At 52.5% G+C, this 24,019-nt stretch overlaps 1 protein-coding gene across 4 annotated transcripts in view; it reads left to right on the top strand.

Moving 5' to 3' along the window:
- LOC144933455 (RNA-binding protein Nova-1-like) overlaps positions 1-23,611 on the top strand; it is a 34,515-nt gene extending 10,904 nt beyond the window's left edge. For 2 of the 4 annotated variants that reach the window (XM_078858215.1, XM_078858216.1), the window contains exons 3-4: positions 6,545-6,711; positions 18,758-20,572. In XM_078858215.1, coding sequence (XP_078714341.1) covers positions 6,545-6,711; positions 18,758-19,810 — 1,220 coding nt within the window. In that variant the 3' untranslated portion in view covers positions 19,811-20,572. Of the gene's footprint in view, positions 1-6,544; positions 6,712-18,757; positions 20,573-20,604 lie in introns of those variants that run through there. The other 2 variants (XM_078858214.1, XM_078858213.1) reach the window with 2 other exon arrangements.
- The last annotated feature ends 408 nt before the right edge of the window (positions 23,612-24,019 follow it).

Raw genomic sequence — 24,019 nt, 5'->3', positions numbered from 1 at the left:
AGTCTCACAGACTCTCGTGTGCCCCCCCCCCCATTTAGTCATGAGCGGTGGCACAGCCATAGCTTAAAAAAATGGGGGGGGGGGGGGAGAAATTACTTTGTGAAGCAAAATGGATTGCATGTCAGTTAAATAATTGCATGTAAATGAGGTTTTCATTGTGAAATATTGAATGCATCTAAAATGAAACGCAGAGCATGGCAGGGGGGGGGGGTGTAGCGGCGAGCGCTGCGCTGCCCATCGCGTGTGATCCGCGATGACTCCCGCCGCCCCACGCTGCTCGTTGTTTCTCTAGGGAGGCGAGGGGGGGGCGGCACCGCTGCTGCTCGCCCTGATTTGTGTGCCGGACTTGAGTGTGAAACCTCCCCCAGCTTGGCCCAGAGAGCGATGATGATGATGATCGAGAGAAACGTCTGGGCATCTCACAATTCGCCCGTCCAATGACTCGATACGCTGTCACGTGTCCAGGTCGTGGTTCGATCCAACAGTTCGTTCGGGGGTACCCAATGATCCTCTGAAGTGTAACCCTGAGTAGGGAAAAGACTGATACGGATTCTGCAGGATATAGGTGAAAGGCCAAAGTCGACAGTAGACTTTGGACAGGAAAGAGGAGAATGGTCCCCAACGACAATAGGAATGAGACAGGGAGATCTACTACCACCAGGCAACTTCGTCACATGCTTGCAAAGAGTGATGGATACCATTCAGGACAATGTCACATCAATATCTGTCCAAGGGCAAAGATAAAATAAGATGTGCGGATGACATAGGTCTGATGGAAAAACATCTGCGTAGTACTGCCGTAGAGGATGCAGGACCGAGAATTGACGTGCAAAAGACGAAATGGTGGTGTTTGGAAGGGAGGACATTGAGAAAGTAACGATAGAAAGCATCAAGATTGCGAATGTAAAGGTATTTGGATACTTGGGAAGTCTACTGACATGGGACAAGAACTGCACGAAAGACGTAAGAGCGAGGATCGTGAAGGCAAAAGTACAGCTCTGTATGCCTGCGAGACTTGGACATTAAAAAAGACTGACAGAGATAAGATATTGGCACTCGAAATATATTGCTACAGAAGCTGGACCCAAAGAGTGACCACCGTAGACGTAAGAAAAAGGTTGCACAAAGAGGAATACAATCTGATGATGTGGGCAGTGATCAGAAGGAAAGTGGCCACACGTGTAGTCGGATGGACAACAACAGGACACATTAAAGGTGTGTTGTTGTTCGGAAAAATGGAAGGAAACGCAAAGAGAGGAAGACTTGACAGAGAATGGCTTGACAACGACAGAAGAGATTGGTGCCAGAGAGATGTGCCACTACTTGAAATATTGGCACAAGACAGAGGATATTGGAAACAATGAAATGTGCAGTTGACACCTACGGGGCAATCTGCACCATGGATCGTGATGATGATGATGATAACAGTCACATTTTATACTCTTTGGGTCTTTCGGTAAAGGCGAGTAGATATTACAACGACAGAAGAGATTGGTGCCAGAATTATGTGGCAATATATTTTTATTATGTTTCTATCTCCGTGACTTTACCGAAAGACCCTAAGAGTCAATCTTGACTCGAAGCTTTCGTGACTGCAGGAATCCATACTCTTTGGTTCTTTCGGTAAAGTCACGTGGGTAGAAAAAATATGTATCTTTTTCACCTGAAGACGGTCGCTTGTTGTTGCGATCGAAACGTCGTGATCTATTATTTTTTTCTACCTACGTGACTTTACCGAAAGACCCAGAGAGTATGAATTCCTGCAGTCGCGAAACCTTTAAGTCAAGATTTACTCGCATTTTACATACAGGTGTGTAGCTATCCGGGATTTAACTCTTCAGGAAATGAGCCAAATTGATCAAATGTGCGGCCAAAATCTGGCGATTAAAAATAAAAGACGAAGCGTGAACTGGTTAAACCTTTTTGGCCACGGTGATGACTTCACGCGCCATGCGTAACGCGTCAGCCAGGACAGACGGACAACGGAACGCGCGTCAGAATCCACGTGTCCGCATCGTCTTGCAGCCGCTGGGTCTGCTCCGTTAGCCGAACCCGAGCCGTCAAATATAAATTTGCTCGCCAAACCGTTCGATCTTCGGTGTAGAATCGATCGAGATCGACGCTTTGTGACGCGCCGATAAATCCCTTCGCGTGAGGAAAATGAAAGCCCTGCCTGGGCCCTCTGCGCCAGGTGACATCATTCTTGTGTCTATTCAGCCAAGCCAGGGCAGAAGCGCAGACGAGTGCTTACTGCGTCTAATTCTAGGACCATACGTGCCGTTCATTTGCACTGCCATGAATGCCTCGGCTTGCATTCGGTGCGAGTGCCCAAGTAATTTCAAGCACATCGCGAAGAAAGCGGCTCCATTCGGTGCGTCAGATTTTGAAATTGATTGCAGTTGACATATTTTAAGGCTATTGAAGCATCTTCCTCCATGTGCGTGGGAGGTGAGCTGCATGGGAATTGCAGTCGGAGACGATCGCCGTGTGTGTGTGGACGAGTGGGGTGGGTGGGGGGGGGACTTTTCTGTGTGGCCCAAGTTTGCCGCATCTCAGCATCAGGGCTGATTGTCACACACAAAGACGAAGGTCCCCTGGAGAACATTTCGCAGATGATTGGGGCAAGTGCTGTAAACGAGTTGCCCTGATGCAATCCCGGCACAACACACGAGGTGGTGGTGGTGTGGCCAGCACCATGCCTGGCTGTATCCATCTCCCCAGTGCTGATGTTTACACACAGCATCAGGTACTTATTTAAGGCTGAATCGACCTAGGCGAGGCCCAGGACCAGTTCAAATATTAGCCGCTGTTGTTGGCCATGAGCTGGAATGGAACTGGAGTCTGCTGGCTTCACGGCATAGTGCGTCAACCACGACGCCACTGCTCCCAATCGTCACACTCTCGCGCGTACACATACATACACACACGCTTTTCTTCCTGTGGGACATCGCTTGGACCCTCTCGTTTTGTTTCTTAATCCTTTGAAAAGCCACTCCGCAGGGCCTGTTTGGTTGTTAGCCTGATTTTCGGAGACACTGTGAGGCACAAGTCTGTTTCGGCACGAAGAGATAAACCCTCAAAATCCATTAGTGTCGTTGATCACCGTAATTGTAACGTTGTCCACACGGTTATTCCAGCGAATGCATTGAGTGTTTGGGCAGATGCTTCCAGCTGGTACGTGCGGCTATACTTAACCGCTAACAGTTAATTAATATTGTGCTTGTTTACATTGCGAACTTACATTTAACCGAGTCCCTCTCACATATATATTTTTCACGGTCCCAATTGGAGGCTCATTAAGTTTGTGCTTAACGAAGCCAGCGTCTCCCTGAATAGAACCTTGGGTTTTCTTCCATTTTGTTTTAGGGTTCGTTGGCAAACGTTCCATTTTCCCACAAACAGCCAAGTCTCGTTTCCCACCCCCTTGTCGCACTCTCGATTGTTTTCTTGGGTTCAGCCGTTTAAAATCGTGATTGGAAATGGGTTTATTATATAATAACTTTCTAAATGAACTGCCATCGTCGCGTATTAAAATGGATTTCGAAAAATGTATTCGTGAAGAAAAGTTAAGATATTCGGCTTTTTTTTGAAAGGTAATTATTACCTCATGTTAATGTTTTTCATTTTAAACAAATTAATCTGGCAGTTTACAATGTGTTTTACTTTCATTATTTTTTGTGCTCGATGCATTTTTTTTTCTCTCCCAAGGTTGACCCAATTACATTTTCTGCAGGAAGGGGTTTCCCACCCCCTCTTCAAGCCATCTCCATCGGCAATCAACATAACGAGAACTATAATAATAATGTAGGTCTGTAAGGCCAACGTTGGCGAGTTTGGTCCAGGGTTAGCATCGCCGCCATCTCCGCAGCCGCCAATCACGGCTCCACAGTAAACTATCCGGTGGGGTCTCTGCAATTCCGCCAGTCGGGGAAGAACAGAGCGGTCGTTGGTCACAGCCTTGTGAAATCAGCGGTCCTATTCTGCTCGTAATCCCAAGCCGCCGGCCGCTCTGTTTAAGACCCTTTCGTCTCGTTGCTGCGATGAAGAGAGAGAGAGTTGACTGAGGGGGAAAGAGCCGTGCATCTGTCGACGCCGGTTTTGGTTTACATAACAAATGGCGCGCAGCGCATTTCCCAGATTTCGTCGTTCTAATTGGTTGTTGTTTCTCAAGGCGCTGTGTCTGCGAGCTTCCGTTGTTTCCGTCTCGGCCGGCGAGGTACAGTGCTCGCGTGTGATCGATTTCACCCGTGGTCTCCGTGTCCTTGGGGCGGTAAATGGCGACGGTCGTCGGGGGAGATGGTGACCCTCGGCCGTGCGCGCGCGCAGAAACGAAACCGAGGGCTCTCGGCAGACGGTTCCAGATGAAGCGAAACGTTTCCAGGATAATTCAAACCGCGTAAACGTGGCTGTATGAGATATGCAGAGGCGTTTGAGAGAATTTTTCCTTTTCTCGGGAAATTCCGACCCGGGAACTTAATTGTGTTTTGCTGCGTTGCCAGTCGGCTCATAAATCATTCGACGATTTGAAATGAGAACGGGGAAAACAATATCAGCTTGTTTGCTCGAGGAAACTCATTTCGGACTCGGTGCTCGGCGATTTTGGAGCGTTCCTCCACGAAAAGGAGGTCACATGTGTGTCTCCGCGCGAGCTTTATTGTCGAGGTGTGTTTCCCAGTCTCGGGTCCCATGGACAAGGGCTGCTGCTCACGAGCCAGATGGATGCAGCGCGTGCGCCACCACCGCACCCCCCCGCCACCGCTCCCAACCCCGCTCGCCCCCTCCCGCATGCGCGCGCACTCACGCGCGTACTCTCTCACGGCGCGCATATGGACGCCCGGAGCGTGAACGTGCACGTGCGCGTGGGGGTGTGGGGTCACGCACGCACGCACGCACAATGGCACGGGCGTCCGTTGAAGCGCGGCACGGACTTCCTGCTGACCTGCCTGAGGAGTTGTGTAATTTGAGCCAAATTCAGGCATTTACAGGCAATTAGGGTGCAATTAGTGGCCGCCCCCAGACTTTACTGCACCCCCCACCCCCCCCCCGGCACCAACAGCGGTGGCTGTGTGCTCCTCGTGTAATGGTCAGTCTTGGCAGCGCCTGCGAAAGCGGCGTGGCGATGCGGGCCCGGCGTGGCGGCTCAAGGTCACGGCGATCGCCGTCCCCCCCGCGCTGATGGCGGTAGGTCGCACAAGCCCCCAGGTGGACTGGATCGGGACGCGAAAAAAGCGCCCCGCTCTGTCACTCTGTCGTCACGTCTCTCCCTCTCTCTCGCTTTTGTTTGATTTCGCAGCAATTTCAGGCGGTTACGATTAATAGTCCAGCAATTGCAAGAGTCGTTTGTTGGATTGTACTTTATTCTATCGGCGTGCTCTTGTTAAAGACCCATCGCTCTTCCTGGTTATGTAATTTAATTGCGGGCAGGCCATTTTGTTCATTGTGTTATTGCATCTGCAGCCAATTATGCGGCGTTCCTGTATTTTCCTCTCAGGACGTGCCGAGTCGGCTGTGCCTTTCTCCTGTAGGCAGCGTCCCTTGCCGCGTGGCTCAACGGCGTCGGGCTCACGCGAACGGGGTTGCATCGGCGGAGTAAAATCCCCAGGGCTCCCAGTGGAACTGTTAGGCCTTGTGGGCCGTGCAAGGCGAAGAGGGAAAGCAAATGTTTACATCGCGTACGCCTCTTATGGGTCATTAATCTCGTGCTGATTTATAGCTTAGTCCGGCAGATTGGTAACAGTTAACGCAGCCACCAGGATTAGAGCAGCATCCGCTGGGGGAAGGCGATGAAGCTTCCATTAGCTCACGTCGTTCAATCACGTTGACTCAACACAAACGAGCAGCAGCGGTGGTGGAGAGATGTCATCTCCCTCACCTGGTATGCAGGAAGTCGTGGGTTCGATCTGGAGCGTGACGCCTGTATATTTGGAGTTTGCATGTTCTCTCTCCTCGTGGTTGCGTGGTGGACTTTTCTCCGGGTCCTCCAGTTTTTCCATCCACGTTTAGAAGCAGCTCTCGTTCAGAGTATTTGGCTGCTGCAAATTTCCACACCACAAGCCACTTCGTTGAGCTATCATTTGTGGCCAGGTCGCCTCTGAAAAAGAGTAATACAGCTCAGTGGGCCTTACCTGCTAAAACAAAACTAGTTTAGTTGGAGAGCCGGCGACGGTCGAGCGATTCGCTCAATTGTGAGCCCCACCCCGGCAAAGGCCCTCCTCACTCGTCACCTTCGTACGAGGAAATGGCTCCGGCGGAAGTGTTTACATCACAACGACACACCGCAGATGTTTCCCCTTTGTAAACCTGGCCACTTTGAGGATGTTGTGAACCAGTTTGATGTGGCCACTCCAGAAATAATAAACATGCCGAATTCCTGTTAATTGTTTCTCTTTTTTTGGGGGGGGGGGGGCAGAGGGCGGGGGGGGGGGGCGACGAGCAAGAGCAGCAAAAAATTATTGTCGGGAAAAAGTGTGCCCCCCCCCCCGCGTTCAGCCGACAGCGATCTGTAACGCGGCATTGCCCACCGCCCGCCTCTCTCGCCCCGCAGGCACGACGGAGAGGGTCGCGCTGATCCAGGGCACGGCCGAGTCGCTCAACGGCGTCCACAACTTCATCGCCGAGAAGATCCGCGAGATGCCCGCCGCCGCCAGCAAGCCGGAGCCCGTCACCCTGCTGCAGCCGCAGACGGCCGTGAGCCCCGACCGCATGAAGCAGGTGCCTCTTGCCGCACGCCGATCACCGGGGAGGGGGGGGGGGGTTTGTTTCACTCGCGGTTCGATTGCTGTTTGTGGCGGATGGGGTGGGAGGCCAGCGGGCTATCGTGGCGAGCGGGTCCCCTTCACGATGATTCAGTCGCTCTCCGTGGCCTCTGTCAAGCGGTCCACGGTCATGAACGCTTTAGTCGTCCGCGCGCTGCCGTGATGTGATTGTTCTACCGTGCGTCTCGCCTTCGGCTCATTGGTCCGGTCACTGTGGTCCTGTTGACTGAACTGGTAGCAATGTTGTTTGTGTGCATATGGGCACGTAGCGTGTGTGTGGTTACTTGGTGTGTGTGTGTGGGTATGTGGTGTGTATGTGTGTAGTGTGTGTGATTTGTGGGTCTTTGGGCATGTTTGTGCGTAATGTGGGGAGCGATAGCCGAGCAGTTAGAGCACTGTGCTACAAACCCATCGACCCAAGTTCGATTCCCGCTCACAGCTTACCCCAGTGATGATTTATCTGAACTGGTCCCGGGCCTCCCCGAGGTCGACTCAGCCTCAAATGAGTACCTGATGCGATGTGTACGAGGCCACCCACCCCCTCGTGTGCCATGCCAGCCTTCATAGGTGCTCGCTAACAGCACTTGCCCCTAACGTCTGTTAAGGCTACACGGGATCTTTGCCATGTACCCCATGTGCGTGGGTACATGGCGTGTGTGTGAGTGTGCGTTTGAACGTGTGCTTTGCTGCTAAGGCTGCAAGCCATGGGATTGAATCCTGCTTGCGTCAGGCGAGCGATCACGTTTTAAACACACCGGCGCTATTGCAGGGCTTGCTCAAAACGAAGTCGGATGAATGACTTTGTCTCAGACGGGCACGCGGGCTAGCTGACATTCTTTCTCATTACAGAAAAATAATGACGTAAGACACTTTCTTCATGCTCTGCTTCTCCATGTTGGATATCCAGCAGGAAGGCAGCTTTTTGCAGATGTGGGCTGCGGCAAGGGTTAATGTTCCGTTCAATGCCATTCCACAGGTGACTTGGGTGCCCTGTTACGAGCTCTTTTTAAAGGGAAATGACAGACTCACGATCGCACCTGTCATTTGCAAGCAACTTTGTGTACGCGGCCTCCGTCGCTAATCGTTGCAGGCGTGCGTCTCTGCGGTACAAACGCAAACTCTGCAAGGGAGGGTTGCCGTTACATCGCACCCCCCTCCTTGTGTTGTTAAATGAAAGCGGCCCTCTCGTGGGCTCGACGGCAGGAGCCTCTCCTGCGGCGTGGCCGACCGCAGGTTCAAATGCCAGACTCCTTTTTCTGCTTAAGCCCGCGAATCCATGCTGCCAGGTCTCTCGGAAAACCGGTACGGGCGATCCATCTGGACAACGCGAACGCTTTGCCGCAAGAAGCCGCCCGCTGTTTAGTTGCACCTATTAATTAAAATCGCTTCCCGCTGACTCGCGGCTTCTCAATGCCTCCCTCGCCGTCCCACGTTCCGCAGACAGTGCCCGCCTCCGAGAGTGTTGACTGTCCCGTTCGCAATTGGTCCGGCGATCATCGTGCGGAGCGAGCTCCCTGGCATGGTGTGACTACAGCTGCAGCTAGCACCACCCTAAACTCCCCCCCCCATCCCCCCGACCCCCAGCCTCTCACCCAGCCCCTTCCCCACAGCTATGCATCACTCGTTATCTTTGAACTCACGGCATCCTTCCATGCCCACCGCTCGCTCGCACTGAACAAAGAAGTTGCAGCGAAAGCGCGGGCACGCTTTAGTCTCCTCCCCGTCAGCTTTGTGGGGAGCCCGTTTGTTATGGGGGTTCAACTTTTCATCTTGGACACATTTGAACGAGGCCCCCTTTAATTGAAGCCGACAGTTCTTCGCTGCGAACGGCCACACGCATCGCCCTTTGTTGGGGGGAATTTGACATGAGCTGTAAACGCAGCGCTCCGTGTTTTTTTTTTAAACAAGCGCGGTGAGAATAAATAAACAGCCACGCCGACATTTCTCAAAAGTAAATCAATTTACGGACGTGCATCTTCGAAGGCGGTAATTTCCAAGGTTAATTATCGCCCTTTGTTCTGCACGTTTTGCCTTTTTCTGCGGCACGATGAGAGCCCATATGGAGATGAGGCGCTCGTCGCACACCCAGCTCCGCTCGCTCCACTCCGCTCTTTGCTTCCAGCCGATCCTGCGTCGGTCGTAGGCTATGCGATTTTTTTTTGTTAGTGAGCATGTGCCTGGAATCTTAATGCATGTCGCAGGTTGATCAGAATTCTGAGCGGCGTGTTCGCGCGCGCGCAGCCGCGGTTGGTCCGTGATCTATGGCCAAGAACCTTCAAGGAGAAACTGACAGTACATTTAAATGATTAAATCGCTTTGGAGTTTTAACGCCCGCCGATGATTTACGGTGGTACCCTCGGCGTAAAATGGCACGATGCGTCTACGCACGGGAGTCAACAGTCGCCCGGCATCTGGTATTTCTTTTGCAAACGTAACCTTTCATCAACGTCACACCTGCCGAAATGCCCGCCGTCATCTCTTCCTGCGACGGGCGGAATGGCGTCGCCGCCACTCGCGCTTTCATTTCCCCGCGGCTGTTAGCGCCGCGCACCGCGGAGGCTGCAGAGGTGGACGAGGAATGTAATTAAAAGCTGCAGGCTGCTGCGTGTCGACGCCCAGACCTGAGATTTGTTTCTGGGACTGCCGAGGGTGATGTCACTCGTGAAATTAAATGCGTGATTACGGTTCTCAGCACAGCGATCACGTTGGACGGTGTTTAACGCTAACGAGCAAATGTTCATTATTGTGGGGGGGGGGGGGGGTTCCTTGTGTGCGTAATATGCTCATTGTTGATTTTTTTCTTCAAAATTTCCAAAAATTATTGTTCCTTTATAAAAAATAAAATGGCGTCGCGGCATATGTCACCGCCGCATTGAGACGAAGGCTGAGATCCTGCAGGGAAATGGTGAAATTTGTCCAAATTCGCATTTGGTGAATCGTCGTCATCATCATCATCACCTACGATCAATCCACTGGGTGTAAGGCCCTTTCCAATCCTCTGCTAATGACTTTTTTTAAATCATACAAATGTCACGACGGTGTTCTCCTTAACGACAATATGACCTATATATGTTTAAACCTGTGTCCAGCGCTGGCCACTTTGCATTATTAATGCATTTATTTGCGAGCTTTTGAAAAATTAATCTCGGCGGTGGGATGTGGGAGCGTTTATTGTAGCACGCGAGGCCACGGATCCAGCACCTTTAGGCTCTTGAGTCCGAGCCCAGGGGCCCAGGGACCCAGAGGCCAAGGCGAGGCGTGAACATTACCTTTCCCACCCTGAGCAATCTGCTAAGGCAAAAATTATTTAATGGCATCAACTCATTGGCCAGAAAGTTTGGGAGAGACGGTGGCTCACGGTTTTGAGTTTGTCTGTCTGTGCTGGTGGTGGTGGCGCATGAGGAGTGGACATTAGTGCGCGATTTTTTATTTTATCGAAAGGTATTGACGCGTAGGCGGCATAATGCTGTGCAGAGCCCAGAGGTCGCAAACGGGTTTTGATTCCTTACCCGTACCCGGCCGCACCAGGGTCGCAAATGGGTACCCGTACCCGGCCGGGTACGGGTACCCGTTCCCTACCCGTACCCTACCCGAAATGAGTGACAAACGGTTACTCACCAGTGACTCACGGCCTACCCGTACCCGTACCCGGCCGCACCAGGGTCGCAAACGGCTACCCGTACCCGGCCGGGTACGGGTAGCCGGGTATCGGGTAGGGTACGGGTATCGGGTACCCGGTTGCGACCTCTGGCAGGGCCCCCGAGCGATGAAGGGAGTGATGGCGCCGCGGTCGACGCCGATCCTGACAATCGCCGTTGGCCTCGGGGCGTTTGGCAGTGTTGAATACCACAAAAGCAAATACGGCAACAACAACATTGCCCAATGAAAAATGTGAAAAAGACAAACGGCAATTCTGCCTCCGAGACTTTTGGCCATTTGCCTATCTTTGGTGTATTACATGTTTAATGCTAAATGTGTTGCTGTTCCACTGTGGAACTAGCGACTGTGAGGTGGGGCTCCATGACGGGAAGGCTTCGCTGACGCTAATTCAAACCACCTTGTCCCCTACTTGGCTCTCCACGAATCACGCACATGGATAATTATCAGGGGGTCATTTCTGCATTATGAGCTGATGGGAGGTTTGCTGTATCCACGTATGCTGTAACTGGGCTTCTGCTCTGTGTATCCACGCAGTCAGTGAGGTCTCTGTGCTACGGGAATCATAGCCACAGTGCTCGCCCGTGTTTTATGAGATTTTGGTGACCGCCGTTTCCCCAGGATGACCGTGCTCCACGGGGGGAAGAGGGCTGCGAGTAAACGGAGCCAACTCTAGACGGCGCTCCAGTGAGGATTGCCACCTCCTGGGGTACAAAACAAAAACAGGAAGTTATAGGACGAATCATATCTCGTAAGAGCAAAAGAGGGGAGAGCTACAGAGGAATTGTCCCGAGTGGTGGATTGTTGCAAAACTTGACAAAAGCCAGGACTTGTGTTGTCCTGGAAAGACTTGCAGACATCTCGGTAGAGCTACGTTCTAAAGAGAGGATTTCATGGGAAAACCGGGATGTATACTCTTAGTTCTTTCGGTAAAGTCACGTAGGTAAAAAATTAAATTAAAATTAATAAAAATAAAACAATAAAATCACGACGTTTCGGAGGCAACACAAGTCTCCGTCATCAGGTGGGACCGTCACAGCCAGATTTGCTGCATCACGAAAGCTTCAAATCTAGAATTAAAACCGGGATGGGTGGCGACCTCAGCTGCTGTTCCGTACGGTGCGGCCTTGCCTCTGTTCTACTAGCCCCGGTCGCCCCTATGTGATGGCAAAAGAATAATAATTATTTAAATCTCCCTTTTCTCACAGGCTCGCCGCATTTATAGCCACTCTGTTTTTTGCCATTTTTGTTTGCTGTTGCTCTTGCCAGCGTGCTCCCAATGTGCTCCAAGGTAAAACCAATAAGCGTTTAAACTATGAAGAAATTTGGTGATCCTCCCAAGTTGGCCTGTTGAGAGGGCTTTTGTAAATCAACGTGTCAGGGGGGGGCAGGGGGAGAGCTGATGGAGACTGCTCTGGGACCATTGCTTGCTGCTCACAGTGCCTGTTGGGTTACCGGCAAGCCCTCCGCCACCCAGATAGAATGTGCGTCTCTTGGATTCTCGTGTTTTTTTTGCGGATTAAGTTTTTTTTTTACCCCATTTGCCAATATTGGCGAGCTCGCCGTATCCGGAGTGCGGGAGGCTTTGCTGTCGGCCCCGCCAACGGTGCCGTGCTCGCTGGCGTGCGACTCCATCCTCGGGGGGCCTCGGTGCCACGTCTGTCAAATAAATGCCCGTCAAAGCCGCGGCGGATGTGACGTGTACGCCACCGGCTAGTTTCTGTTTGTTTTACTTTCGTCCTTAAGCAGAGTAAAAAACAAACGCAGTGGTCCGACTGGACACCCTACATCGTGGAGGATGTTACTCAGCGCCGGCGCTGCCTACACGCCCTTCTCGATGATTTGTGCCACCTGCCCCATAGTATGCACACACAGCATCTACACACGAGTGTGTAATCCATACACAAAGACAAAGATCCCCTGTATAGCCTTAAGAGACTGTAGGGGCTAGTGCTGTTAGCGAGCACCTATGAAGGCCGCCAAGGCACACGGGGGGTTGGGTCGCCATCACCACGCCCGGCCGCCTTTGTCTCCCTAGTGGCGATGTTTACAAACTGCACCAGGTACTCATTTGAGGCTGAGTCGACCTAGGGGGAGGCCCAGGACCGGTTAAAATAATCGTCACTGGTGGTGGTCGTGAGCGGGAATTGAACCCAGGTCGCCAGCTTCGTAGTGCAGTGCGCTAACCGCTACACCACCGCACCGTGCTCGATCTCATCCGATCTCGGACATGAAGCGGCGTTCAGCCTGGATAGTGCTCTGCTTACGTGATCATCGGCTGAGGGTTATGCGGCAAAATCTAGTCTCGCCACTGATCTTCTACGCTCCGAGGAACATTACCCCCCCTTCCCGCCTTCACCGACCCACACTAACCAGCATCGTGAAATAAAGGATTTATTTGACTAGAGCAGTGGTTCTTGACCTTTACTGCAGCCTTTGCACCCCGTTGGTTTTCAAAGGTAACGAAAAAATATGTTAATAAATACATCAGGTTTGATGAAACAAGGTAGTTGTACTTACGTGCCCGTGCTTAATTTGTGTTTCGATGATTTACCTTCTAAAAAAAATCTGCCCAGGTCAGGAAGAACCACTGGAATAGAGCTTTCAGAGCGTGGGGAGGCCCCTCATCCACTGGTGGAATTTACTACGCACGCATATGCGCGCTCTGTGTATATGTGTCAATCAGAGAGTGTGTGTACATGCTGTGCTATATAGCAACGTGAGCATGTGCAGAGCGTGTGCTGCATATACGCGTCTGCCTCAAGCTTGGCGCAGGTGACACCAGTGACATCTCGAGCATTAGTGGCGAGTGACGGGCCCCGTATGCATGCTATGTGCCCTATGCCCGGTTGTGTGTGTGTGTGTGTTTTACGGTGGTTATGTGGGGGGAGCGGTTGCGTAGTGGTTAGCGCACTGCGCTTTGGACGCGGCGACCCGAATTCGATTCTTGCTTGCGATCAATAACAGTGGCGTATATGTGAACCAGTGCTGGGCCTGGGGCACTGTGAAAACAACATCAGCAAGTGGGGAGACAAAGGTGGCTGGGCGTGGCGTTAGCCACCCACCACCTTGTTTGCCGTGCCAGCCCTCATAGGTGTTCGCTAACAGCCCTTGCCGAACAGTGTTAAAGCTACAAGGGTATATTTGTCTTTTGTTTTTGTATGGTACAGCAGCAGCAGTGATAATTGATGTCTCAACCTGGCTTGCATATCCCTTGGATGAGCTCAGTCATGAATGAGCCCCCCGGTGTGATGTATTAACTCCAGCAATAGGGAGACAAAGGTGGCCGGGTGCTCGTGAAGTTAAACGATCGACCACGCAACGTGCCGCGCCGGCCTTAATTGGTACCCAGTAGCATCATTTCCCCATGGTGTAATTCGCTTAATTTGGAAACTTAGTGTGTGTGGTTTATAGGGTCACAGAGGTGTGAAGAAGTTAGAGCATAAACGGGCATTACAGATCTTCTCAGTGTGGTAATGGAGGCGAGGCTTTGATGGTTTGGGCATGTGTTGAGAAGAGGCAAAGAAGATGTAATTAGACGGGCTATGGAGATTAGAGACCCATCAACTCGCGGAGACACTCATAGACTCGCGCAGAGACCGATAGGCTCGCATAGAGACCCACATACTGCCAAAAAGAACTATAGACTCATACAGAGATCCAAACTCACACAGCGAACTGTAGACTCGTACAGACACCGATAACTCACATAGTGACTCATCGAGTCAAATAGAGACCGATCCACTCACAAAGAGTTCCACGGAATCACATGGAGGCCTCTGGACGAGAAGGGCTATGGAGATGCCACCGGCGCAGAGCAGCAGGAGTCGAGGGAGATTGAGGGCAAGATTGGAGGACGTGGTGGAGCGAGATACACGGAGGATGAGAGAAGAGGCGGAAGACAGAGGAATTTGGAGAACGGACGACGGCGTCGACAGGGCAGCGCGTTCTTTCATTTGCGGGCCGAGGCTTCTTCTTCCCGGGTTTATTAAGTTGCGTCGTCGGCATAAGCGCCGTGCTTACAAGCGGCTGCACTTGACTCGATAAATGAACAAATGCCATCACCGTACGACTTCAACGTCGGCGCTGCCAAGAAATGAAGTGGAACCCAAAATGTTCCGGTGTCGTAGGTCGTTGCGTGGTCGCGTAGAGTTTCACGAGCAGGTTAATGTGGTTCCGGCAGGTATGCGTGTGGGTACTTCCCGAGTTGATAATTAATCCTGTGACCGAATCGCCCAAAGAAGCCAAGTTAAGTAGGATTTTGAGCCTGGCTCGTGCTTATATGGGTCACCACCAGGGCTTGCCAGACGTTGTAGACACGAGGATGAGAGAGATGGCAGTAAAAGAATGGATTCTTAACTCCATCTGTGTAGATATGTGAGTATTGCACCATTGCACGTGTAACGCGTGGGTTTCCTCCAAGTTCTCCAATTTCCTCCCATTAGCCAAACAACTCATTGAGAGAATTGTCCAAGCATCCCAAGGGAGGTCACTCCAGCGTCATGAGACGCATCATATCTGTTAAAAATCACTATCCATTACATCTCATACCAATCTTTCATTAATGCTCTGTATATGCCCCGACTCATACCTCTCCTGTATTGCTCTTCTGAATACATCTCTAAATATTTCTGTCTATATATTTGATGTTTGTTGCCGGTGACCACAGGAGAGAGATGGTCAAGGGCATTACTGCGAAGGTAGTTAACAGCCGTGGACGTTTTGTAAATGTGTATCCGTGCCGTGCTCGGGCGGCTTGCTGCTCTTGCACGGTCACAATCCATGGTCACAATCCACGCACACACCCGCAGCTGCTCAAGCCCAAGTGGAAGCGTCTGCGCTCAGTGCGGGCGTGTGGGCGTGTGGGTGGGACGTGTCCCACTGCCCAGGGAAGGGCAGTGTTAAGTGCCTTATGTGGGCAGTGTTTTTGCTAGCGGCTCCGTAATGGTCTGCGGCCCAGACACAGCACTTCCAATCACGTCAACGCCAAAACAAAGCACTGTATTGTGTTTATTGCAAATAGTCTGGGCTTATTGCATTTTGGGAAGTGTGATGCATGACGGCGGACGAACGCACGGCGTTCAGTCTGTAGGCCGCATGAGTAGTCCGTGGCAAGGTAAGGTAAAAGGTAAAAACAACAAGCCTAACTTTACCATACCTTTTACCTTACCCCAATACAATCACTCTACCCTTACCTTTTACCCTTTAGCAATGTTAGGTAAAAGGTAAAAGTTTAAAAGCAACGAGCCTACCTTTACCCTACCTTCTACTCTTACCCCATACAAATTACCCGATTACAGGGTAATTAATGGGGTACTACACATGAAAAAGGTTTATAACAGATCAATGCAAGGTAGAGTGGTTTATTCGTATAGAATACTCTCGAATCGGGCGTTGAGGCTGTCGACGACACCGTCCTCCATAACTTCTTCGTCCCAGTCGTCTTGGTCGATGACGATCTCATCAACAACCTGATCGAGTTCGTCATTGCCGTCGTCCTCGGACAAACGACGGACAATAAGATCCTGCGCCGCTCCGGCCCGGTTAGACGGGACCTTCAGGCAGCCGGCCATGATCCACGAGTGCAAGCACATGGACTTGATGAAGAGCATCGACTACAGCGACTGGCGAACGCATGTTAACTCCCGCCCGGCTCCGCTATTCGCGCAATCGCAGGGAGTTGATGTCACCGGCGCTCCCAAGTAGTCGCAGGCCATCTTGTAGTGGGTGGGGAGCAGATATTTACCGGGAGACCACCACTGCATTACGTCAATGAAGGCGCTGGCGGTCATGATGCCCATGCTCAGAAAAATATCGACTTCATTGACGTCGTGGATGGAGCTGCCGACGTTACTGAGTAGGGTGCTGAACAGCGACCCCTCCTCCATATGGGCAGCGACTGCCGTCGGCGGGATCGCGAGCACGTCCGAGTAGCGATGCTGCAGGACAGCAGATTGTGGCCTTCAATGTAGCCAGCTCGTCTTGGTCTGTTGTTTTTGGCAGCTGTGGATTCAAGCAGGATGCCACAATGGCGGGTTCCTGAACCAGGAAGTCGTGGTACCGCACCAGCTCGGCCTTCATCCCCGTCACAGTCAAAGACTCATCGATCGCTCTAAGAGTGGCTTCACTTTGATCGCAATGACAGATCAGGTGCTCCATTGTCACCGGCATGACCTAGCGTGGCATTCACAGGAATGCTGTCACGATGATTGCCCACTGCATTTCAGAGAAAGCACCGACACGGATCACATCCTGGGAGCGCCATGATAATGTCCAATGGGACACGCTTTTTGATGGCGTCGTCGCCCACGTCAAACGTCGAATTCCACCTGGTCGGCGAGTCCTGGTGCGTCGGCTCCTTGCTGGCGAGCTTGACGTTCTCGGCCTCGCGGCGGTACGACTGACATACGACCTTGCTGCGCCTGATATTGATGAGCGCCTTTGAGAACTTAGACGACGCCGATCTGGACTGAATGATCTGCACAACGAATATCGTGGCAAGCCCGCAACTGCTCATATCTGACGTCCACGTTGACCAGCGCGAACAACGTCTTGACAGCACTGATCGCATCGGAGCCATTGTCGCTGGTGACAGCGTTTAGCTTGGTCGAAACATTGCGCCCGAGGCTTTGGAGGTGCTCAAAGAGAGCGGCGCCAATGCGCTTGCCGACACCCCTTCCAGACTGCACATCGAGTATCGTCAGCAGCATGGATTTCGACGCATCAGATTTGGTGTCGATCCAGTGCACCGTGACCACCCGTCGATGGTGAGCGAGATGGCGACGTCCAGGTTGGAGAAGAACGCCCAAACGATGGGCAGCATGATGGCGTGAAACTCAACAATCCTGCGAATGATGGTGCGGGTCGATAGGCCCTCGTATCCCTGCGTCAATGTGTGGACCAAGGTCTTGAACTTGTCGCTGCCGGCGGCTCGCAAAGAGATTACACCTTGGATAACAAAATCAACCACCGCATTCTCAAACTTTAGCAGGAGGTGATCCAGGATTGCTGGCCGGCTCAGCGTTTGCCGCATTAGGTGGCTCGCCAACGCCGACGTCCCGACCTCGCTGTCTGAGGCGAGCACGTTGTGCTTCTTGAGGTGGGCTTTCCACCTCAACACGTTCATGTGGGAGGAAAACCACTTTCCTTGCTGCACACGGGGATCACCCTCCATCCAATCGTGCGTTTGCTCCCACGGGAACGCATGCCGCTGCCTCTTACGATTGCTGTTCGCACCGACCCCCGAAATGCCGTTTCTGGCATCCTCGACCTCATCCTCTACCTCAAGAATCTGGTCCGTCTCCATCTGGTCCAACATCAATGATTCCAATTTCAAATGGAGGCTACGGACTGCACCACAGACCTATTAGCGAGCGGTAAACAGGGTATTTACCGGGTAATACTTCGCGATACCTTTACCCTACCCTTTACCTTACCCCTTGGCATCGTTGACACCTTTACCCTTTACCTTCTACAATATTTACAACAAGACTGCCCTGGCTTCTTAAGTTTAAAGTAATGCAGAAAGTGAAATTGCTTGTGTTCTCCTAAGGAAGCTTCGAGAGGACCCATTTTATGCAGCTGTTCATTCTGGTGCAGGCCACAAACGCTCGACCGTTGATTGAAGTGCGGCACAATGCGCCGTGCATCCTGTTTCTAAAACCCTCTGTTGGAGACTCCAACGCCGCTGCTAATGCCGACGGTCGGTGCTGCCCCCACGTTGTTGGCGAAGGGCCGCGCGGGATTTTTTTTGACGAACTGCAGCGCGCGAACCCCCCTCCCCCACCCCCCTCGCGAAAGACCGGCACAAGGGGTCAGAGGTGTCAGCGGGATGGTCACGGCTGCCGGAGACTTCTGACGCAATGGAAGAAAATCCGGCGCGTCGGCCCGAAGGCGTTCACGAGGCTCCGTATGGTCCTGTACTTTTTTTTTAATGTGTGCGAGAAGAATATAATGTCGCCACCGTAACTCGATGCTGATTTCTTTTGGATGAACTGAGCCCGCTGAGGGAACAGCAGACAAAGCAGCCCCAACACGCATTGAGAGATGGAATGCCTTTGTTTTGAGTGAACTGGGGGGGGGGGGGTGAGGCAGTGGTGGGGGGTGAGGGTTTGAGCGGAATGGGTAAGAGTGGGCGGTCAGAGCCTCTTGTTTGTTATACGGCAGATTTAAAGACGGTGGAGTCGCAGATGAATTGTGAGCGGGCACAATGCCTTTTATGATGACACCTGTCACAGGATAATTCCACTCTGGCAAAAAAAATCGTTCGGAGGAGATTTGATCGCTGTGGGCGACGGTAACCCTTCTCTCATCGGCCTTTGCATTTGTGTGCAATTGTTTTGCAGGCGAAAATCATCGTGCCGAACACCACCGCCGGGCTGATCATCGGCAAGGGTGGCGCTACCGTCAAGTCCATGATGGAGCAGTCGGGCGCCTGGGTGCAGCTCTCGCAGAAGCCGGAGGGCGGCAGCCTGCAGGAGCGCGTGGTGACGGTGAGCGGCGAGCCCGAGCAGTCACGCCACGCCGTGCAGCTCATCGTCCAGAAGATCCAGGAGGACCCGCAGAGCGGCAGCTGCCTCAACATCAGCTATGCCGGCATCACGGGGCCCGTGGCCAACGCCAACCCCACCGGCTCCCCGTACGCCAGCCCTGCGCCAGGCATCTCCCCAGGGGACGTGATGCCCACCGCGGGACTACTGGGCCACGCCGGCCTTGCCAACGTGGCCGCCTTCCCGACCGTGCTGTCGGGCTTCGGCGGAACCGACCTGGTGGCCATCTCGTCGGCGCTCAGCACCCTGGCGGGCTACGGCTACAGCCTGCCGGGGCCCGGGCTGGCACTGGGCCTGGCGCCGGCCGCGCCGACGCCCATGTTCGGCTCCAGCCCGTCGGCGATGGCGGCGGCGAACATCCTCGCGAGCTACGCCAACGAGGCGGGCGGCATGCCCAGCTCGGGGGGCGCCGCCGCCGCCGCGGCCGCGTGCGCCGCGGCGGCCGCGGCCGGCGGGGCCCCCGGCGCGTTCTCGCTGGGCGGCCTGGGAGCGGCGGGCATCGCCGCCAACGGCGGGTACATGGGCTCGGCGGCCACGCCGCTCATGGCCGGCGCTCTGCTCGGCGGGGAAAAGCACGACGGCGGCAAGGACGCGCTGGAGATCGCGGTGCCCGAGAACCTGGTGGGCGCCATCCTCGGCAAGGGGGGAAAGACGCTGGTGGAGTACCAGGAGATGACGGGCGCCCGCATCCAGATCTCCAAGAAGGGCGAGTTCGTGCCGGGGACGCGCAACCGCAAGGTGACGATAACGGGGCCCCCGGCCTCGACGCAGGCCGCACAGTACCTCATCACGCAGCGCATCGTCTACGAGCAGGGCCTGCGCGCCACCAACCCGCAGAAGGTCGGGTAGCGTCGCACTCCGGCTTTGGCCGTCCCATCTTTCTCCCACACCCCCCCCACGCATCCAACCCCCATTTCTCAAACAACACCTACCGGTCCCCCTCTCCCCCCCCCGTGCATCCCCCCCTGTTATCCCCTCCTGCCTGCCAAACTCAAGATGTCACACGATTCTTTTCTAAAATGGTTCCTAACTGGTCTCTGGTGTGCGCTGCAACCTATTCTGAACAAAAAAAATGTTTAGCACAATTCAGTTTGATGCAGGGCAATGGCCGAGGCAGCGTTCCCGTCCGTCGCACAAAACAACTACGGCGGATGCGCAATCGTACGTTGCGCGTAGACGCTTTTCGTGAGGAGAACGGAGGGCAAAGCACACGACGAATTGGATTCCTCGGTGGCACATTGAACAGCTCGACCTGTTCCTGTTCGCAAAAAAAAAAGTTTGGAACCTGATGTCCAGGAGTCGGCCACCTGAGCACAGATCGCTAAATGCAATTTTATGCTCAAGCGCCTAGCGTAGCGGGATACGTCACCCCAGGCGCGCGACTCGAACCCAGTTTTGGAGTCTTTTAGGAAGTGCCGTCAGGGGCGAGGCCGGTGGGCCACCGCAGGAAGGCAGAAGCCTCCTCCGTTGAACGTGCCACACCCGACAACTAATTTAATTTTCGTCACTGACTATTGTATGTAGAAAAATGAAGGCACCCTTATTAATAAGCTGCGTCTTTTAATATATGACCTTTGTGTGTGCGGTTTTTGTTTAGCTCGATGTTATTGTTTATATACTTATGTGTGTGTGTGCGTATACAGTTTTAAGTGGCTACAAGCGCTCTTGACAAGTCTTATCAGCTTTAAGTGAGGCGTGCGAGGGAGGGCGAGCGTGGGGCCCAGGTGTTAATGCTGCTGGAAAGAAAGAAAGAAAAAAAAACTCCACGCGGCAACTTTCCGTTTCCCGATCATCGGCGGCCGATTAAACAGCGAGAATACAGCAAGAGGAGGGTGGCAATAATTACTCAGCGGTTTGCCAAGACTATGGCTGTTTACTCCATGTCGGTTTCAAGTGCAGCTGCATTGGACAACGTATGCATGCGACTTACATAGTAATTACAGAAAACAAAATATATATGTATAGTAATAACGATTACAATTTACAAACGTTTTAGGCATATTTTTAGAATGACCAAATGCGTTGTAGATAGATGATGTCGTTTTGTTTTCACTCGGATGTTCGTTTTTTTGCCGTTCGTCTTTGTTTTGAATGTACGTGGTTTTAAAAGAAAACAAATGTTTATTTGGATTTGTGCTGGGTATTTTTTGTTGTTGTTGTTGTTGTGGCCAGGTTTCAACGTCACGTCGATTCCTTTTGCGCTGTGGAGTCCCGCCGGTTTCCCCGCCCCCCCCCCCCCGTCACATTTGACCCCGTAGCCGTGTTTAAAACGTGTGCAAGTGCCAACTGTACTGAAAATATATCTAGAGACAGTATTTTGATGTACAGTAAACTAGTTTTCATAGCTGTTCAACAACAACCCGTTTGAATTGTAGGATAGATTTTTGGTATGCGGAATACGTATTATGCTAATATGTGCGATTGGTGTTTAAACAAAAAAAAAGTGGAATTTGTGTAATTGCATGGACATGGAATGCAAATGTGAGGGGTTTTTAATGTACGCCATAGGTGCACTATATGTGACATACAGCGAGCATATGTGAGTTGCCAAACTGCTTTTAAACGTGGAGAAATACTCTCACTCGCAGAGCGCGGGCCAGTCGCTCCGAGCCGCGCTCTCGAGCAAAATGCCTGTGCCCCGTACCCGCAGCAAGGGACGCGTGCCGCGTGCCATGCGAACGACGCCCCCCACCCAATCGCTCCGGTCGCCGCGACGATCCGAAGGTCCCCTCGCTTAAGTGCGCCCCCCGCCTCCCCCTCCCCCCACCCCAACCCCCCCCCCCCCCCCAGTGTTAATATGCAACTATGGGTCACTCGGAAATGTTCACGCCGTTTTCATTAGCGCCGTCGTTTAATTAATCGTTTCTCACATCCCGCCCGAGCACGGGGTCCCGCAGGGGGCTGGCCTTGGCTCGCGTGCTGCTGAGGTTGCAACGTTCCGAGCGAACGTTCTCCCGGCACCTGTGAAGCCGCGCGTCGGCTTGCCCTGCTTTGCGTGTCGTTCCAGTTCACTCTGCGGGGGGTGGTGTGGCAGGAACAGCGCAGCCTCCTCGCCCAGGGCTCCATCGCCCGTTCGTCTCAACGGGCGTCGTAGCGGTGTTGATGCTTTCATTACGTAACGTGCGCAGCGTTGTATAGTTTCCCACGTCGTAGCATAAGCGGTCTGCCGAAAGGGATAGCGGCGAGGGTACAACGTGGGGCAAGAAAAAGTTCTGAGGCGACCCACAGTTGCATATTCACTCATGGGCCGCGGCGTGCAGTCAATCGCTCAGCGGGCCCGCTTTTAATTGCTCTCACGATTTGTCTTAACGCTGTGACTTTTTTCCAGGATCTTGTTGTGTCGTCGGCTTAAGCTCTATGTTCCCGTTAAGCCCAACTTCTCCGTAGTTGTCGTATTAATCTTAAAAAAAAAAATACAATTTATCTGCCGTGACATTTTCCCAGACCACGCTTAACCGAGCTCGTTTGCAGAGAGTGCCGTTAGCCAGCGGCGCTCGACGCAGCTTTGCCAAACGCATTTAACGTGCGGAATTTAACATCGGCGGTGTGTGCATGTTCGCCTGCTTAGAAGTATTTCTGAGAGAAAAAAAGTATTGTTTGTAACTTTTAAGTGGAGTATGTGAAATAATATTTAACTGGGTCTGTACGACGTGCACTTTCTCTCCATGTTCTATTGCTTTTCAATGTTTTGCTCATCATTATACTACTTACAAAGCAACGTTACTGAAATGCAGAGTTGTATAAAACTAAAAAATAACTTTACTTGAATTTCTCATTCCACAGCTGAAATGACCCCCCCCCCTCCTCCTCGCCACCCTGTCATTGCCCCTTGCCCTTTACCTTTCCGTGCCCCCCCCCCCCTCCCTGCCCCCTCCTTCAAAACAGGAAGATGAGTTTACATTCTTCATAGTTAGAAACAAATGAAGCTCCCACGTGGCCAGGTTGTCCTAGTCTCCATTTCTTTGAAACAAATTGTGGCGAACGATTTGTTGATACCATTTTTCATGTAACTCCTGACATCTGTGAGGCGACGTTTCTCATTTAGCCTTTAAATTATTTAACCACTCTTAATCAAGTCGGGACAGTGATTGAGGGGTTTGTACCATGCTAGTGTTTTTTTTGTGTGTGAAACTGTTGGAGTTGAATGCTGTAGAGGATATTTCTATTATACTCATTATCATTTATAAATATGTGCTTTTGTCCATCGCATCACTCTGTGTCTCCTGTCTCATTTTTATCTCTGCCTGTCGCAAGCCTCACGGTCCATCCACTCGGGTCCTAACTGAACACCTTCAACATCCCACAGCGAAACAGTTGCTCCGTCAGTCCATCGTCTCGCGCCGCCTGCCGCGCCACCACCCCCCTCCCCCCCCAAACTCCTCTCCCCCCCCTGCCGCTCGACCGCAAATTGCTCACCCCCTTTCACCCAAGGCTCGATTTGCGCGAGTTTTTTTTTTTGGACGAAAAACGAGCGGTACACAAAAACAAAAAAAACTAAAACACGAAGAGGGGACGGCGAAGTAAGATTTTTACAAACCCATCGCCGACCGAGACTTCGGGTCGCCGATGTCGGCCGGTGGCCACAGCAACGGCGAGGCGGTAATTCGACACAGATGGGGCAACTTTGATTCCATGAGAGAAATAAAATAACATGTAAATAAAAACACGCATGGTAGTTGATTCCACAAATATATTTTTGTTTTGGGTTACCACTGACTTGGAGCGGGCAGCCAAGTGCCTCCTCCCCCCTCCCCCACTCCGCCCCCCAACTACCCCCCCCTCCCGCGTGTCACGGTGACCTTGTTCCCACCACCATCGTCAAGGTGTAACCTCATTCTCAGGGTTGTGCCCTTCCATGCTGTGCTTTTTTGACCGGTCCAGCTGGGTGACCATCAGCATGCGTCGTTTTTTGAGGGCTGCGAGGGGTGTCCTCCACCGCACCGCGGGGACCCCCCCCCCCTCCTCCCCCCACTCCTCCAACCTTCACACTCCGCGACCCCCCACCCCCTCACCTTTTTGCACCCCTGCATCCCCCTTTTTATACTAACGCAACATGGT

The sequence above is a fragment of the Lampetra fluviatilis genome, chromosome 7, assembly GCF_964198595.1.
Source record: "Lampetra fluviatilis chromosome 7, kcLamFluv1.1, whole genome shotgun sequence".
NCBI lineage: Eukaryota > Metazoa > Chordata > Hyperoartia > Petromyzontiformes > Petromyzontidae > Lampetra > Lampetra fluviatilis.
The sequence above is the reverse complement of the archived record's forward strand: the minus strand, read 5'-3'. Positions and strand labels throughout refer to the sequence as shown.